Source organism: Rhinichthys klamathensis, unplaced genomic scaffold (assembly GCF_029890125.1).
Source record: "Rhinichthys klamathensis goyatoka isolate OS25496 unplaced genomic scaffold, OSU_Roscu_1.1 h1tg000272l_1, whole genome shotgun sequence".
Classification (NCBI taxonomy): Eukaryota; Metazoa; Chordata; class Actinopteri; order Cypriniformes; family Leuciscidae; genus Rhinichthys; species Rhinichthys klamathensis.
This window is the reverse complement of record NW_026606792.1, coordinates 538030-555890: the sequence shown is the minus strand read 5'-3', so window position 1 is coordinate 555890 and position 17861 is coordinate 538030. Positions and strand designations below refer to the sequence as shown.

At 40.9% G+C, this 17861-nt stretch overlaps 2 protein-coding genes across 2 annotated transcripts in view; both read left to right on the top strand.

Annotated features, from left to right (window-relative positions):
- The window catches only part of LOC130102433 (gastrula zinc finger protein XlCGF8.2DB-like), a 250377-nt gene that overhangs the window by 177173 nt on the left and 55343 nt on the right, over nucleotides 1-17861 (top strand). Inside the window, exon 2 of the mRNA XM_056268463.1 lies at nucleotides 16137-16282. Coding sequence (XP_056124438.1) covers nucleotides 16137-16282 — 146 coding nt within the window. The remainder of the gene's footprint in view (nucleotides 1-16136; nucleotides 16283-17861) is intronic.
- LOC130102441 (gastrula zinc finger protein XlCGF8.2DB-like) lies at nucleotides 16291-17347 on the top strand. Its single transcript, XM_056268471.1, has one exon. The coding sequence runs from the start codon at nucleotides 16349-16351 to the stop codon at nucleotides 17066-17068; it is 720 nt and encodes a 239-aa protein (XP_056124446.1). The 5' UTR covers nucleotides 16291-16348; the 3' UTR covers nucleotides 17069-17347.

The following is a 17861-nucleotide window of genomic DNA, read 5'->3' as shown; positions in this document are numbered from 1 at the left end:
AATTTCCCATTCACTTTAAATGCCAGTTGCACTCACGCCATGGCGAATTTTCTATTATTATTATATTTACATGGTGGAATTTGCAAACGGAAAAACTGAACACGCCTCTAGAGAGGAAACGGATCTGCTCGTGTGCGAGGTTAAAGCTGTGTGCTTAAAATACACTGCTTAAAATAAGCAGAGTGTGTGTGTAATAAGCTGAGTGTATGTGTGTTGTGGACCTGCTTATAGGCGCACATTACTAACGCGCTCTTTAACAAAAAATATTGCGCCATTGACTTGTGACCAGTGCCCGGTTGCATAAAGCACCTTAAGTTTTTACCTTAAGTATGATGATACTTAAGGGGCGATTTCCACTTACCTAAGAGAATAACTTAAGGGTGTTACATATCTCTTAAACGGTTCTCTTAGGTAAGGGAAACATTTAAGTGTTTCACGACAGCGATCCTGGATTCATGTTATAAAAGTCTGTTGTTGCCATTAGGGATGTTAACCGATGACCGTGTGACCGATGGTTGACCGTATCAACGTTAACCGATCAAAGTTGTCGGTAGTCGGTTAAAAAAATCTCTAAATTAGGCTATTATAGACAGTGGACTAAACGCTACTACAGTTAGCCATCTCATTCCAAGATGTTTTTGTGTGAAGTAAACAAATCCCTCACACTCAATTTTTCATAACTCGCCTGTTTGTACTTAATAAACCAATAAAAACATTTGGTGCGAGGTCACAGCGTTTGGGTTCGCGCGCTCACAAGGTTTGCGAAAAGTAAAGGCTACAGGCTAAAACACTCGAGGTTAGAGCCAGGGCAGACGACAGGATGAAGCGTGCAAAGAAAAGTAGTGTGTGGGACCATTTCACCAAAAAGAATGACCCAGATGTAAGTTGCAACTTGTGTGATACAGTGCTTAAATACAGCCGTAGCACATCATCTATGATGTATCACCTGAAAACGCGACACCCGCATTAGATTTGGAAATACATTACATCTACATTTCAGTGGTAACAGATGAGGTGATGATGATCATCATCTTTCTTTATTATTGTTAGCACTAACGTTACCTCAAACTAAATCGGCGTCTCTTCGGAGCTGTCATTTTCTTAAATGAGCCGCGGCAATGTTTCAAATGAGCTTCTAACGCTAGACTAACGCCTTTATTTTCAACGCGATCACCTTGTACCCAAACCATTTCGAAACTAAGGAGCCATTTGTCCTCCGATTACATACAAGCTCCTCTGCGCCGCGTTTGCTGGACTCATGTTTCGCGCTGTAGGGGATTTTAAAAAAAGTGACGTGAGTGGAAGAGCGGCGCCGGGACAGTGTGTGTGTGTGAGCGGGAGGCAGAGCGGCAGGAGCGGCTCGAAATGGCTGTTATTTCAAATAGCGTAGTATATTTTAAACTAATCGGTTAACCGGTTTCAAGCGGCTAATGAGGCTCGGTGGTCGGTCAAGAAAATTTTTAGTTTTCGCCATCCCTAGTTGCCATAGATACGCAAAACACTAACACTAGCAATTTTGCAGTTTCATCAAATAAAGTAGGCTAGGATATCGGAATGGATAAAGAAAACAAACAAAAAAAGAAAGACAGAGGGGGAGAAATGCATTCTTCTTGACGAATATGATAAAAGAAAAACAATTTTGAAAAGCAAACTAAATCCCAATGTAACTGCTGCAAAAAAACAGAAACAGTGGGAAGAAATAACGGAAAAAATCAATGCAAGGAATCTTGATTTGAAGAGGACGGTTCAGGAAGTCCTTAAAAAATACGAAAACATCTCTGTGGTTGCAAAAAAAGAGCTGAGCGCTTATACGAAGCCAACAAAACAGGTAAGATTAAGCAAGACTACGCTTTTAAGATTGTATGCACCGCACCGTGGTGAAGAAGAGTTCGCTTTATTTAGATGTCAAATATTGCACGTCGATCAAATCGGAATTCTTGCAACAATTTTTCATCGCTAAGTTGGTCCAAAGGGTTCTCCCTATCCCTATAAATTCTTCTTTGCACATAATGATCTTCAGCTGGTTCCATAAATTCAGCCATGTCGTCTTATTTTTGTCCGCGTTACGATTTCCAAACCTTAAGTTATACTTGGGGAAATGACCGTTAAGGGGTTTCATGCCACACTTAACGCTTTTTAAGGGATTACTTAAGTGAAAAAACAGCATTTAAGGGAAATTCTAAGTGTTTATGATGTTTCACTTAAAGAAACCCTTAAGGGGTTTTTCTGCAATACCCTTAGGCTTAGGGGAAACATAAGGGCGAACTTAAGGGAAAATTACACTTAAGGTGCTTTATGCAACCGAGCACTGGTCTTTTTTGGTCAATGGCGCAGTCTATTTCAGTTCCTGGAAATACCAACGCGCCAAAAATGCGCCTGAATGCGAAGTCCATCGGTGAACAGATCACCACCAATGCTTTTGTTGCTCCAGGTGTATGATAGGGCTCAAACGCCGCCTTCACGCTGGCAGTTGAAATCAGCTCCGTAATACGCCCCCAGCGGACGTCGTACTACACCGTTGAAAAGCATCGGAAGCGAGTAGAACAAAAATGGCGGAGAGATTAGAAAGGTTGATTCTGTCAGTGTCAGAATGTACAATTCTGTATGATCTCTCTGATAAGGGTTATAGAGACATAAATAGAATTATAGGCTATAATTAAATTTATGTAATAATATAATTGTTGTATTAACTGCCCTAATGACGTTATAAAATCATGAAAATAAAAAAATGACATGACAACTTATCGTTATAAAATCATTATTTATTTTATTAAAAGTTAAGAATTCAGGTTTGTTTATCAGTACCATAGCAACGCTAACTTCCGCTGGAATTGTCGGATAGGAATCGTCCGTAGCCTTCCGCAAGAGTTCAAATTTTTTTTAACGCATCCGGATGACCAACTGACACGATTTTCTTCGCACCGCACTCGTTCGGACCCGTTTCGGACCCATTCGCATGCGGTCTGCGAATCTCCATAGGAAATGAATGACTTCCGGTCGTTTCGGAGCCGTATCGTAGCTGATTTCAACTGCCAGTGTGAAGGCGGCGAAAGTGTTTCTGCATGAACTTTAGAGGACCTGTACTTGTATTATATGGACTAAATAGATTATTTATATGGATTATAAATCTCTGTGTTGATCGGAAGAAAGGAAATCATATACATCTGGGATGATACACTGAACAAAATTATAAAAGCAACACTTTTGTTTTTGCCCCCATTTTTCATGAGCTGAACTCAAAGATCTAAGACTTTTTTATGTACACAAAAGGCCTATTTCTCTCAAATATTGTTCACAAATCTGTGTTAGTGAGCACTTCTCCTTTGCCGAGATATGCCACATCTGTGAGGTGGATGGATTATCAAGATGCTAATTAGACAGCATGATTATTGCACAGGTGTGCCTTAGGCTGGCCACAATAAAAGGCCACTCTAAAATGTGCAGTTTTACTGTATTGGGGGGGTCTGAATCAGTCAGTATCTGGTGTGACCACCATTTGCCTCACACAGTGCAACACATCTCCTTCGCATAGAGTTGATCAGGTTGTTGATTGTGGCCTGTGGAATGTTGGTCCACTCCTCTTCAATGGCTGTGCAAAGTTGCTGGATATTGGCAGGACCTGGAACACGCTGTCGTATACGCCGATCCAGAGCATTCCCAACATGCTCAATGGGAGTGTCATGTGAGTATGCTGGCCATGCAAGAACTGGGATGTTTTCAGCTTCCAGGAATTGTGTACAGATCCTTGCAACATGGGGCCGTGCGTTATCATGCTGCAACATGAGCTGATGGTCATGGATGAATGGCACAACAATGGGCCTCAGGATCTCGTCACGGTATCTCTGTGCATTCAAAATGTCATCAATGAAATGCACCTGTTGTCCATAACATAGGCCTGCCCATACCATACCGTACCCATACCATAACCCCACCATGGGCCACTCGATCCATAACATTGACATCAGCAAACCGCTCACGCTTACGATGCCATACACGCTGTCTGCCATCTGCCCCGTACAGTGAAAACCGGGATTTATCCGTGAAGAGAACACCTTTCCAAAGTGCTAGACGCCATCAAATGTGAGCATTTGCTCACTCAAGTCGGTTACGACGATGAACTGCAGTCAGGTCGAGAGCTCGATGAGGACGACGAGCATGCAGATGAGCTTCCCTGAGACGGTTTCTGACAGTTTGTGCAGAAATTCTTTGGTTATGCACACCGAGTGTTGCAGGAGCTGTCCATAGGGCTGTGACAGTATGGGATTTTTTCTTACCGCGGTGAAGCAGCAACAAATCTTGTGGTTTGGCGGTTAACCGACCCTCCAAAAAACATGTAGCTTGTAAATGACAATGGAAATTAAAAATTATAAAGCAGTATTCTTTATTAACAAATAAACAAATTAACATTTATATTTGTAAATATTAACTATTAATTAGGCTAAACTTAAACAGCCTTTTTTATTAATTATAAAGCAGTTTTCTTTATTATTAACAGCAAATTAACATTTATATTATATTATATTAATTAACTATTAGTTAGGCTAAAGTCACTGAGAAATGTTCAACGTCTTTTAAGTCCTGTATTATGCCGTCCTTCACTGACAGATACTTTTTACTTTCGGTCAGGAAGTACATATTGCTTATCAAATGCCTGTAGCATGGCTTTGAACGCTGGCTTCTCAATCCTATGGAATGGTAACATACCATTTCTTCAACCAAATAATGAGTCACGCTGTCAGTAAGTGCTCGCCACTGATCGCTGCCTCTTTGGTACTTCGCATCTCTCGCAAAGGCCTCGGAGACTCGCAACTGTCGCTGCTGGCCTGAGGTTGTAGCAGACAAGTCTCACGGAAGTTCTGGGAGTATCCCGCATATTGATATTATGCGGGATAATATCAATATTGCCCGCAAATTAGTTCAAATCTCCCGGTACCCAGGGCAACAGGGCTTAACACCTTTTATGTCCTTTCACTCCAGAGTGTGAGCGCAACCTAACTATGCAGCACACCCCCGTAATCAGACAAAACTCAGCTAAAAAGTCATGCTATCCATTTTCGCCAAAACAAAACACACATCAAACACAAAGCAACAGACTAACCTTATTGTAAAACACACTGTCTGTCTGAACAAAGTCCATGCCAGTAGTCACAGCACTCCTAATCTCTCTAATGTTGACCTATCAATACAAACGACCACTCAAATGATTCAGGAGGCTCCACAGAATTCAACAGTCTAACTCACATCACTGTACGACCAAAACTCACGAAGTAAACAGTCAGTGAACAAAAGGAAAACAAACTTCCGTTTACACATGAACCACTATGAATTGTGTCGGTAACACTTTACTTGAAGGGGTGTACATAAGACTAACATGACACCTTCATAACCATGACATGACATATGTCATTAATATGAAGTAGGGTTAATGCATGTTTATGACAACTGTCATTAAGTGTCTTTCGCTCAATAATGACATTTTGAATGCAAATATGACATTGTTTAAGATGTCTTTGTTATGACATCTTGACATAAACCATAACATCATAACCTGTCAGTGTCTTTGTCATGACAACTTGACATTAAATTAAGTTAAACTGTCATGTGGTTGGTTTTGACATTGGCTGTCATAAGGCCATTATAACTGTGTCATGAATATTTTTCGTGACCTCAACTACAGTGGTACAAATTGAATTTGTCATTAAACAGTTATAATGGCTTCATGACAGCCAATGTCAAAACCAGCCACCTGACAGTTTAATGTAATTTTAACCAATAAAGCTAAGTGGTTTCTTAAGTCTGATAATTAATCTGCTATGTCATGTTTATGACAGGTTGTGTTGTCTTAGTAATGTCAAGTTCTCATGACAAAGACACTGACAGGTTATGATGTATTGGTTTATGTCAAGGTGTCATAACAAAGACATCTCAAACAATGTCATATTTGCATTAAAAATGTCATAATTGAGCGAATGACACTTAATGACAGTTGTCACAAACATGCATAAAACTTCCTTCATATTCATAACATGTGTCATGTCATGATTATGAAGGTGTCATGTTAGTCTTATGCACACCCCTTCAAGTAAAGTGTCTTACCTTGCTGTCTTGTGATAAAAAGTTGTGTACAATGCCATATCAAAGGGTGTTTGCGGTTACTCCGATGCCTCTGTGTCACTTTGAAATGATTCCGGACAGTCTGTAGCTATTTCCTGCTTTGGTAACAGACTGTGAATGAGGAGTGGGGTTGAGACTGCTAGTCCTACGCAATGCATGTGTCGGCTTCTAGTTGGGTAGTGGTGTTGTTTACACGGATTTTGCAAAATGCCCTCGATTCTATTGGTTCTGACGTTTCGATAGAGGTGTCAATCATCCAAATTGACCAATCGGTTGCCGAGATATGGATGCGCGTAAGCCGTTCGCCTTCATGACGCAGCGCGCACAGCGAATACAACAGAGCGCACAGCGGCAGCGCACAGAGTGAAGACGGCAGAGCGCACAGCTGAACTGAACAACTGAACGCACACGTAGCCTTATTTTATTGATTATCGAGCCTTTCTTTTTTATTTCTTGGAGAAATAATGGCTGAGAGGAAATGGCAGAAGATGTCGACCGCCGAAGCACTGGAAATGATCCAGGCGGACGACGAAGCTCCGGTCATTGCCGTTGACTCTTCGTCGGACGATGAAGATCTCTTTGTTGCTGAGGGCATATCGGACGGCAGTGACTCTGATTATAGACTTTCAACATCGGAAAGGTATGTAAAATACGTTTTGTTATCATTTACTTATCGTGTTGGTATCAAATTACGGAGCTGTTCCACTGTTATTAGTGTAAAATGACCGATTTTCTAGCTAGCCTATTCCCTACAATGAATGGATGAATACACAAACTCAAACTGGATTGTTTGCTTACTTTCCCAGTACAAACCTGTTTACCACAAACTCAAACTGGATTGTTTGCTTACTTTCCCAGTACAAGCATGTTTACCACAACAAAATGTACTAGTGTTTACAGTTACAGTGGGTTATTTCTCTTATAATATGTTATAAACCACAATAAAATGTAACTAGAGTTTTCAGTTACAGTGAATCTTTTCTGTTCAAAATCAGTGCCAGTCCATGAATATATCTTTATAGTTTTTCTTCCTTCTTTGTTTCACAGTGATGACGAAGATTATGAGAAGCCTTCATCTTCTGCTGCCTCTACACCAGCCCAACCCCCACAGCCCCAGCCAGGGCCATCAACACCTCAACCACAGCCATCAAGCACAACCCCCACCTCATCTGATTCTGATGTGCCTCAAGAAAGCCTTCCGAAAAGAAAGGGGAAAGCACTGCAGAAGTTTGCAAGACCTAAGCGCGGTCGGAGTAGGTCTGCCACTTCTTCAAGAGACCAAGACCATCCGTGGCACAATAGAGAGGAGAAGGACAACAAACCTGACCCGCCCAGGTTCATGCCAGCCAGGACCCCAGGCCCCACCTTTGATACAACAGCATCATGGTCTCCCCTCACCCTGTTCCAGCTGTTTTTCAGTGCGTCTGTGGTCAGGACAATTATTGACAATACAAATTCCAATGCTGCTAAGCGAGTACAGGCTGGGATGAAGTTTGTATGGAAGGTGCTAACACCAAAGGAATTTTACATTTTCATGGCCATCATAGTTTATACAGGCCTCGTTCAGGTGCCTCACAGATCAGACTACTGGCGGAAGGCATGGCCATACAACTTCCACTTCCCAAGTGAAAAGATGTCACGGGGCCGCTTTGAAGCCATCTTGTGGTCCCTGCATTTGAGTAACCCAGAAGAAGACGAGGATAATGAGCGGAAGAGGAACACAGATCAGTATGACAGGCTTTTCAAGATCAAGCCTCTCTACACTGAGATAGTGACTGCCTGCCAAGCCAACTTCCATCCCTATAAAAACATTTGCATAGATGAGAGGATGGTCGCATCCAAGGCCCGCAGCAGCATGAAACAGTACATGAAGGACAAACCCACAAAGTGGGGCTACAAACTCTTTGTGCTGGCTGATGCATCAACTGCATACACGTGGAATTTTTTTGTGTACGCCGGCAAGAGTGTGGTCACCACAGCCCATGATCTCAGCTACACTTCAGTCATGGACCTTTTGCCATTTCAACTCCTTGGTGGGGGCTATAATTTGTTCGTAGATAATTTTTATAGTAGCCCTACCCTGTTTCTGGACTTGTACATGAAACACATTGGTTGTTGTGGGACCATCAGACGAAATCGTATTGGTTTTCCACACACCACGCAAAACGACCTCCACAAAAAGGCTGCCCGGGGAGATATGCGGTGGATAAGAGAGGACAAGCTTCTTTTTGTAAAGTGGATGGACACCCGGGAGGTGGCCATGTGCTCCACTATCCATGAAGCTTTTAGTGGACATACAGTCAAGAGGAAGGTGAAAGAGGCTGGTGTGTGGCAAACAAAGGCCATCCCTATTCCAGACGCTGTTGTGGACTACAACAAAAACATGGGTGGTGTTGATGTATCTGACGCCTTGATAGGCTATTACACTGTGCACCATAAGACAATGAAGTGGTACAAGACTTTCTTTTACCATTTTATTGACATCGCGGTGGTGAACAGTTTCCTTCTTCACAAGGAGCTGTTCAAGATGAGGAACGAGCCCACACTAACAAAGCCTCTCACACAGAAAACATTTAGGGAGAGGTTGGCTGCAGAAATGTTGAGCTTTGCTGAGGCCTCAGCAGCTCCACCACCACCACCACCACCGCCCACCTGCTTGCCTATATATTATGGGGGTGATGCCACACAAGGACGGCGGTACTGCAGGAGATGCCAGGAGGCTGGCATCCAAAGAGTAAAAACCCCCATTTATTGCCGGAAGTGTCAGGTCCCTCTGTGCCTCACCTCGAAGAAAAACTGTTTCGAGGAGTGGCATGACAGCCATTAGTGGTATTAGGACAGGAACAAATATAGCTATTGCTAGTGTTTTTTTTTTTGTTTGTTTTTTTAATATTTTTACTGTGTTTTATATTGGGTTCTGCTGTGTTTTTACAGTTTGATATTTATACTGAGTTTTGCTGTGTTTTCAGTTTGTTGTGAATAAATCTGCTCCATTTGGAGTCAAACTTTATTCCTTTTGTATGTTTTTTTTTTGCATGGGAAACCATATAGAGGTCTGGTTGATTTTTCAAAACAAAGCCAAAACTATTGTTTTTAGATGGAATAAATACCTATAGTGACATGTAAGTGAAATCTAATGAGTTTTACAGTTTGGTACCTGAGAAATTTCAAATGGCACAGATGGTGCCAAAATGTGCCCAAATGGCCAATTTGGAGAGTTCGCCTAGATATGCCTCTAATAAATCATGTATAACCCTGCTATGCTAGACTCTTATTGCATAAATCTATGAGCAGGTGATGTAAAGATGTTATTTTATTGTTTTCTACAGTTTTTAGGCTTCAAACAGCATTATACCTAGGGGATATTCCCTATAGAATGTGGGGTTTTCTTAGGCGAGAATTGAATCTTTTATTTATGCTGTTTTCCATCTGAGATTACTCTTGAATAGTAATAGATAGACTTTTAATCACAATGTATTTATATCCCATATCTTCTGATCTATCAAAGGATACCAGAATCATGTATGTGGGTCTTATGGTTGATAAGTTATACCGGTTTGATTTTGGGTATGCTATTTTTAGCAGTATTTTCCTATTTTTCCTATTTTGTGGTCGGTGTTTAACCACCAAAGGTCCATCAAGTAGCTTTCACCTAACCAAAGATTGAAACCAAAGACAGTAATAATAATGATAATGTTAACATTTTATGAAAGGTGGCCATTATTACAAATAAACAATCTTAAACTTAAAACACAACTTAAACAATCAAGTTTGTTGGTGAAAAAAGTGTATTGAATTTGATGTATTGATATAATATTATCCATATTATTTTAAGTCCTAAACAAGTCATTTAGGAAACAAATTTGATTTGACATGTGATCGCTGTAGTTAGCAAATGACAACAAGCCCACAATCCAAATGTTTCTATATTTGTCTTTTTCATTCTTCAAGTTTCACTTGTATAAAAATAAACCCCAAGAAATGACCCACATGCTTAACCCAGCTTTTGACTTTCCCGATTCCAGGGATTAATTTGAGCCGGATCCTCTTCCAGGAAATGCCAGGTTTGGGATTTTTGCATTCTATATGATCCAAGATCAACAAGTGCATTACATGGTGACAGTGCATGCGCGCATTCGAGACAGATCGAGTGTGGGCTTATGCAGATTTATTTTGAGGTTATGTTTTGCTACTGGCCCTCAACACATTTTTGACCAATCCGCTCTAAGTTCAAAATCACTCTCATTTATTGTTTTTGCGAGCAGTGAGTAGTGGAAAGTGTATCTGATATTAGGGATGCACGATATATTGGCAACCATATCAGTATCAGGTGATATGTTCATTTATCGTTATCGACTAGGGTTGGGCATCGTTTTGATTTGAACGATTTTGATTCCGATTCTTCCTTTCGATTTCGTTTTTTTTTCGATTCTCGATTCCGATTCTTTGAGGGATGGAGTCAAAACATGTTACACAGGCTCATTTCACAGAGGAACATTTTATTTTAATTCAATGAGTTTTAGTTTTGGGAGCTGCAGCCCATCTGGGAGAAAATTAAGAATGCCTCTACACCAGACCAAAAAACAGATTTATATGCAGAACTTGCACCCTGGTCTGGACTCTCTAGACATGTATAAACTAACTCAATGCATTAAAAACAGTTCTTGTTCAGAAATATGAGCATGTCTGCCTTCTCAGGCAGTATCCGTGAACGTTCAGCACAGATTGTGTCACCGGCAGTTGAGAACACCCGTTCACTAGGTGTAGAGGAGGCCTGAACACACAAATACGAAAAGGCCATGTTTGACATTAAAGGGCATCTTGCAGGTTAGAGGACCCAACGAGTCAATGTATAGAAAAATAATGTAGGAACTAGATTTTCTTTAAAATATACTTATAAATACGCTACATTGGCTTCTGGAGTCGTTTTTTTGAGAGAATTTTACTTCCGCATCTGAAAATGGGCGTGACGTAACGGGCGGGAGGGCGGTCTATTCAAACAACATGAAAACAATGGATCGCAATCACATTTCGGACGCTGAGGAAATTGTTCATACTTACTCGTATGACAGACCACAGCCATTCAATTACGATCCTGCTATGCAGTCGAGAGAGCAGGGACAGGCCAGGATTAATGTTAGACAGAACCACGGTCAGAGGAGACACACTGAGGTGTGTGTGAGGAGAACCAGTGGAGAACAGGGCAGGTGTCTTGGTGAGAGACCAGTGTTAGCTTATAGATATATACACGTTCGCTAACGATATACACTGTGCTCACAGTATTGTACAGATTAATACCATCGTTTATCAGTTAATAGCAACTGTTCAGATCCGATTTGTGTGTACGAGCTCTTTGGCAATGACGTTGCGTTGAATTTGAAATAGAGATGTTGTCTTATTTAAATTGTATAACATTGAAATGTGTAGCTGATCAGACATATGTCATGCTCATTAATATCCGTTCAGACTAACGTTAAATTTAGCGGTTTCTCGTCGAGAGACGGAGAGATATTTTTATTCCTGATACACGTTTTTGTTCCATAGGTGCATGTGTGGGAAATGCGAGGCAGTTCTTGCTTCGGCATCCCATGTTGAACTCCATCATTTCGCCGGGATGATAATCCTCCGATCTAAAGTGAACGCTACACACGACCGCGTTTTTCGAAGCCGATGCGGAAGAGAAATCCCGTCTCTTCACCTGCACAAACCGCACCCAGTCACGAAAGATAGATAGCATCAATCGTCCTTTTTTTTGTTAGGAAACCTGTGGACTCGATGTCCTGACAGGCAGGAGTTTTTGCAACCTCCACAAACACAATAATTTACCATGACGATGATAAATTAAAATACAAAAACTACCGAAAACACTGACTCATGACCGCTCTTACTGAATACCAACCTACTCAGCACTGAGCTGACGCAGAGCACACATACAACTCCCTCGTGTGACGTAAAATGATGCGATGCTGGAAAACGCTCACTTTATCTACTAAATTGGTGCCCTTATGTTGTTTTAAAACATTTTAAATCCTGCATTAACTTTTCATATGGTATTTTCATTCAAGGTTATGTATTAATTTAGTTTTTTTTTTTACCTGCAAGATCCCCTTTAAAGGGCAAGTCATGCGCTGGTTCCACCACCGGGCAGCAGAGTCATCAGACGTAAAGGTTGGCGGTGTCTCCTTGTACATCTGCATCTCCTGTCCTGCAGCACGACACAGCACTGAACTGTCCCTCCAAACCCCCCACAGGCTCTCTGAGTCTGTGACTGACTTAACACAAAAGGAAGTCGCAATTCACACTCGCTATTCTAGACATTAGCATTAGGCTTTTAAAGTGTTGATAATGAAGGAATTACATAATTTAAGCTACATGTAGTAGTGATATTTCTGTCATAAAAGTTAATTACTAAATATTTCAATAATTGAAGAAATAAAACGCTACTTCGGTTTGAGCCAGCTTTTTCCAAGCAAAACTAAATACAATCTTCAAACACATGTTCATTTGTTGTCATGAACAAAATGTTCAACTCAATATTAAATTCCACAGGGATCTTTGGATCCTTACAACTAGGCATGCAATTTGTGAATTATTATTATTATTATTTTTTTTTTTAAATAAATCTCGAACCACAGTGCTTCGCGGTGCTGCTGTTAAACTAAATAACATTTATAGAATAATTATGAACTTAAATTAAACAATATCGCAACATTTCGACAAATAGATTATTTGATCTGTTTTTACATTTTAATTTAGGGTTATTTAGCCTACATTTAATTAGAGTGAGATTTTCACCCTTGCCTTGTCCTTTCCTCATTGGGAAGCGCTCACATGGTAGCTAAACATGTTTGAGTAGATCCTCTGTACCTCTCGGTTTCAGATTACATAATCAGATAACATTTATTAAATATTTCGACATTTAAAGGCTTTAGACATAGCCGATTTTTTATCGTGACTGAGCTGAAGCAAGTGCATGAACCATTTTTGTTACGCACAGTTCCCGGAGACAGAGACGACAGATAAACTTTTGTCGTTAGCCTAATATGAATAAAAGTTCACAGTTTTGAATAATGCAGGCTACTCTATTCTTATCTCTATGACCAAAAAAATACGGAGTAGCCTATTAAGTTATTTTAGCTGTTATGAGAAAAGTAAATCCAAATGAACGCGCCGCCGCGTTTGTTGAACACTAATTCAACATGCCAGAATAAAACCCGACTTTAGAACAATGCATTGTGTGGTGTGCCAAAACACTTAATTATACGGCTGTGCGTCGGTGAGGAGGGGCGGACGGTGTTAAAACCTCGAGTCGAGCCCGCAGGGTTGACATCGGAGGTTCCTGGCCCAGGCAGAGAGTGCAGATACATGGCGGTCTCCGGCGCTGGGCGGGGCTCGGCACGAGCCACAGGAAAAGCGAGACATTTTTAGAAAAACGTCTCGTGCTCTTTTTAGAAAGGGGGGTGTGTCGCAGCGGCGAACACACAAACACACACACACAGTATAGAGCTCAGAAAGGATACGTCGCCGGATGGCGTAGCTCGCACGGCAGGCTGAAGGTGGCGAAGACGGCCGGCTTCTTCAGGCACTGTCCTAAGCTGGCTTTGTCGCGTTTCAACGGCGGCGTCGGCTTCTCAAGATCCAGTGATGCGGAGAGCTTCGCTGAAGAGAGGAAAATCAGAGATTCAGCCTCCGAGCCCCGCGTATATACTCTAAGCCACGCCCATTCTGGCGGGCTAGGACGCGTTGAGGGCGCAAGCGCCCTTCTTTGGATGTGACGTCACGCCGGGCTCACTGGTAGGCTGCTGCAGTTGCCGCAGGGCAGCCAATGAGCACGCTAGACAGCCTGCTCTAGGTCTGCTAGCTGCTGCACTGCGTTGACAATAGATACAAAATTAAGGATCATTTTTGACTTCAATATCTCGAGAAGATGAATCTTTCCCGTAGCGTAAGCTAAACTTACGCAATACGAGAGAACCTCTCGTAAGAGAACCACAATTAACGCTCTGGTTTCACAACTTTCACTTAGGAGCAAAAATCTGCCTTTAAACTTGAAAGAAATAGATATTTGACATTTATCGTGATAATTATCGATATCGACCGATATACAACAATTATCGTGATAATTTCTTTTGGCCATATCGCCCATATTTACCTGTCCAGTCCTCATCGATATAGTACACCCACTTCAGAAGACTCTAGTAATGAGTTGAATTTGGAGTGTTTGATTAGAGAGGCAAACAAAATGTGCACTAGATATGTAGTTATCTTATTTGCCAATGACATGATAATGACAGCGGACAACCATGCAGCCCTCATGTCACAATATAGTGGCATGAGGTCTATATTATAAGATATAATACATTAAGTTTTTTTGTTTATTTTCTGTCCTTAGTCTGCATTTTTTTTGTATAGTAACATGTAGGGCTGGTCGGTATGACGGTATATATCGTTACCGCGGTAGAAAATGTCAACCGCAACAGATTTTTTTATTCCGTGTATACCGCGAAATGCAAATAAGTGGGCGTGGTTAACTCGCGTGCAACGTGCGTAAGACTGAAACACTGAGAATTGTAAAAAGAAACACGGAGAAAGCAGATCAAGAGGATCCACAAAGGAATTACATTTTCTAAAGGGTTGTTGTTGTTGACGTGATATTTTCGGGGGGAAAGGTGCAGCAGTCACGAGAGCAGTGCAGCACCCATGCGACAGATTAGAGGAGTGCACGCTCGCAACGGGGAAAGCTGGACAACAACAGTTATCAATATCGTAACGAATAGAAATAACCTTAAATAATGTATAGTTATCTGCATCTTTCCGTCTCTTATGTATAGTTTTTAAACACGCAAACAGCTTGCCGCCCGTGGTAATGAACAGCTTCTTAAAGTGAATGTATAATCCTGTAGCCTATCTGAGGCAAAATTACTAAATATGCATCGCGAGTTATATATTTCTAACTCCAAACAATTGGCCACCGAACCAGCTGATAAAATCTTCCTTTGATTCGATCCGTGATTACAACTTGACACTCAAATTAATCGATCGCATTTACTGATGCAGAAGACGCGCGCGTGCACACGCACTGAGAGGGAGCGCGGTGTTCACCGGGCTATGGTCAAATAATGACGCAGTTACAAGGTGTGTATAATTTAAACTAGGCTACTTAGTCAACACTAACAGTAGCTGCTGTTCGGTTTTCAAACTGCTGCTCTCCTTCTAGTCACTTCTGAACTTCTATTGATTAAAGCGCAGGGTGACGGGTTGCCAGATATCACAAAAAGAGCAAAACAAGCCCCTTAAAAACGCAGTGTAGCCTAAGCAGACATGGCAAAAATGTACCGGGGAACACATTTAAACAACTAGTATTACTATCCTACAAAATTAAAAGGAAGTAACTAATTTATCATGAATAGAATAGTTCAATATAAAATATTCAGATATTATAAACTGATTGATGAAGTAAAGCATAACATGAGATTGAAAAATTATTCAGCAACACTTTATTTAAAGTTTAATTGCACCTATGAGTTGTATTTAATATCTATCAGTTGGGGGCAGTTTATCTAAAAGTTGATGAGTGTGTTTTGTTTATATTTAGCTGTCTAAATAGTTTACCAAATAAATCATTTACCAAATAAGTGAAAAAGAAAACAATGTGAAGTACTTTTCATTTCTAAAGTATTTGGGTTTATTTATTATACAAAGCCCTTTTTGTCGATTTTTCGAGAATAACTACTATATAAATATCTATATCAAGAAATATATCGTTACCGTGAAATAAAATGAGTCATACCGTGAAATAGAATTTTGGTCATACCGCCCACCCCTAGTAACATGTATTTTATGGTGTCCTTGAAAACTAAAAATTGGTGCTGGAAAAAGTGCTTAAGTCCTGAAAGATTGTAGACAAGTCCTCTTTCAGTAGACTTATTTCAGTAGGCTTTGATGCCTTGAGTTGGTTTTTATGTCTGCTGTTTTGTGCCATTAAACTGGTTTCAACTTGTATTTGTCTGTTTTTGTTTTAGACCTGATGCTGCTGAAAGAGGAGAGTCAAGAACCGAATGGAATGGAAGAGAAAGATCAGTATGAGAAACATGATTTCATGACTGGAGAGAAATCCACAATGATGGAAAAGACTCGCTCTCGAAAAAGAACTCAAAAGACCAAACCTAACAGTTATTTCACATGCCGTCAATGTGGGGAAAAATTCAGTGAAAAACGAAACCTGGAAGTCCACATGAGAGTTCACACTGGAGAGAAGCCGTTCACCTGCCAACAGTGTGGAAAGAGTTTCACTCAAAAACACAACCTTAAAGTCCACATGAAAATTCACACTGGAGAGAAGCTTTTCACCTGCCAACAGTGTGGAAAGAGTTTCACTCAAAAACCAAACCTTAAAACCCACATGAGAATTCACACTGGAGAGAAGCTTTTCACATGCCAACAGTGTGGAAAGAGTTTCACTCAAAAACCAAACCTTAAAGTCCACATGGTAGTTCACACTGGAGAAAAGCCTTTCACATGCCAACAGTGTGGAAAGAGTTTTACTCAAATGCAAAGCCTTAAAGTCCACATGAGAGTTCACACTGGAGAGAAGCTTTTCACATGCCAACAGTGTGGAAAGAGTTTCACTCAAATACAAAGCCTTAAAGTCCACATGAGAATTCACACTGGAGAGAAGCTTTTCACATGCCAACAGTGTGGAAAGAGTTTTACAAAAATGCAAAACCTTAATGTCCACATGAGAGTTCACACTGGAGAGAAGCCTTTCACATGCCAAAAGTGTGGAAAGAGTTTCACTCGAAAACAATGCCTTAAAGCCCACATGACAATTCACACTGGAGAAAAGCCTTATGTTTGCTCTCATTGTGGACAGAGTTTTGCACATAAAAACACCCTTAATTCCCACATGAGAATTCACACTGGAGAAATGCTTCACAACAGTTGTAAATCTTAGAAATCACATTATCATTCACACTGGAGAGAAACTGTTTATTGGGAAAAAAACGTTCATATGTGATCAGTGAGGAAAGAGTTCACACGTAAAGCAACCTTTAATTGCCACATGAGACTTCACGTTGGAGAGAAGCCTTTCATCTGTAAACTGTATGGCAACAATTTTTTACAAGAAGTACTTCACTTCGAGAGAAGCGGTTCATGTGTTGAAATTGCTGTGAAATGGTGCAACGTAACTGAATGATTATACATAAAATTACAAAAACTGAATGAAATAACAACATTACACAGCATTATTTGCTTCATTTTTAGTGAGAGAATGAATTGGTAATGTTTTCAATCTGGACTTGAATATGGTTACTGTGATGTGACATCTGGAAGATTGTTAGAGCTGCAGGTGCCTCTCCACTGATCCTGACTCACTGCTAATTGCATGATGGGGACTACTTCCAGATAGTATTTGCCCATTGCAAAATGCGTCCAGAGAGCAAAGAGATAAGAAACGCAATATTTGCTCGAATCTTGGGGAAGGGATGCGGCCGCCTCTCCATCTAGAATGAAAAATGTAGCAGGAAGCCACTGCAATCCACCAACAGGAATCTGCCCACACACCATCCATGTGCCTACTTCATAAACCTTAGCAGAACTACGACATAGGTGACTGTGAGCTCCTTGCTATCAAACTGGCACCAAAAGTGTGGCACCACTGGCTGGGGGTCCTAGTGATCACGGACCAATGAAACCTAGAATACCTTCACAACACCAAATGGCTGAACCCTCTCCAAGGCCCAGTT

Bases quoted from the DNA above. Each gene is read 5' to 3' on its own strand.
- LOC130102441 (XM_056268471.1), top strand. From the start codon at position 16,349: ATGAGAGTTCACACTGGAGAGAAGCCGTTCACCTGCCAACAGTGTGGA.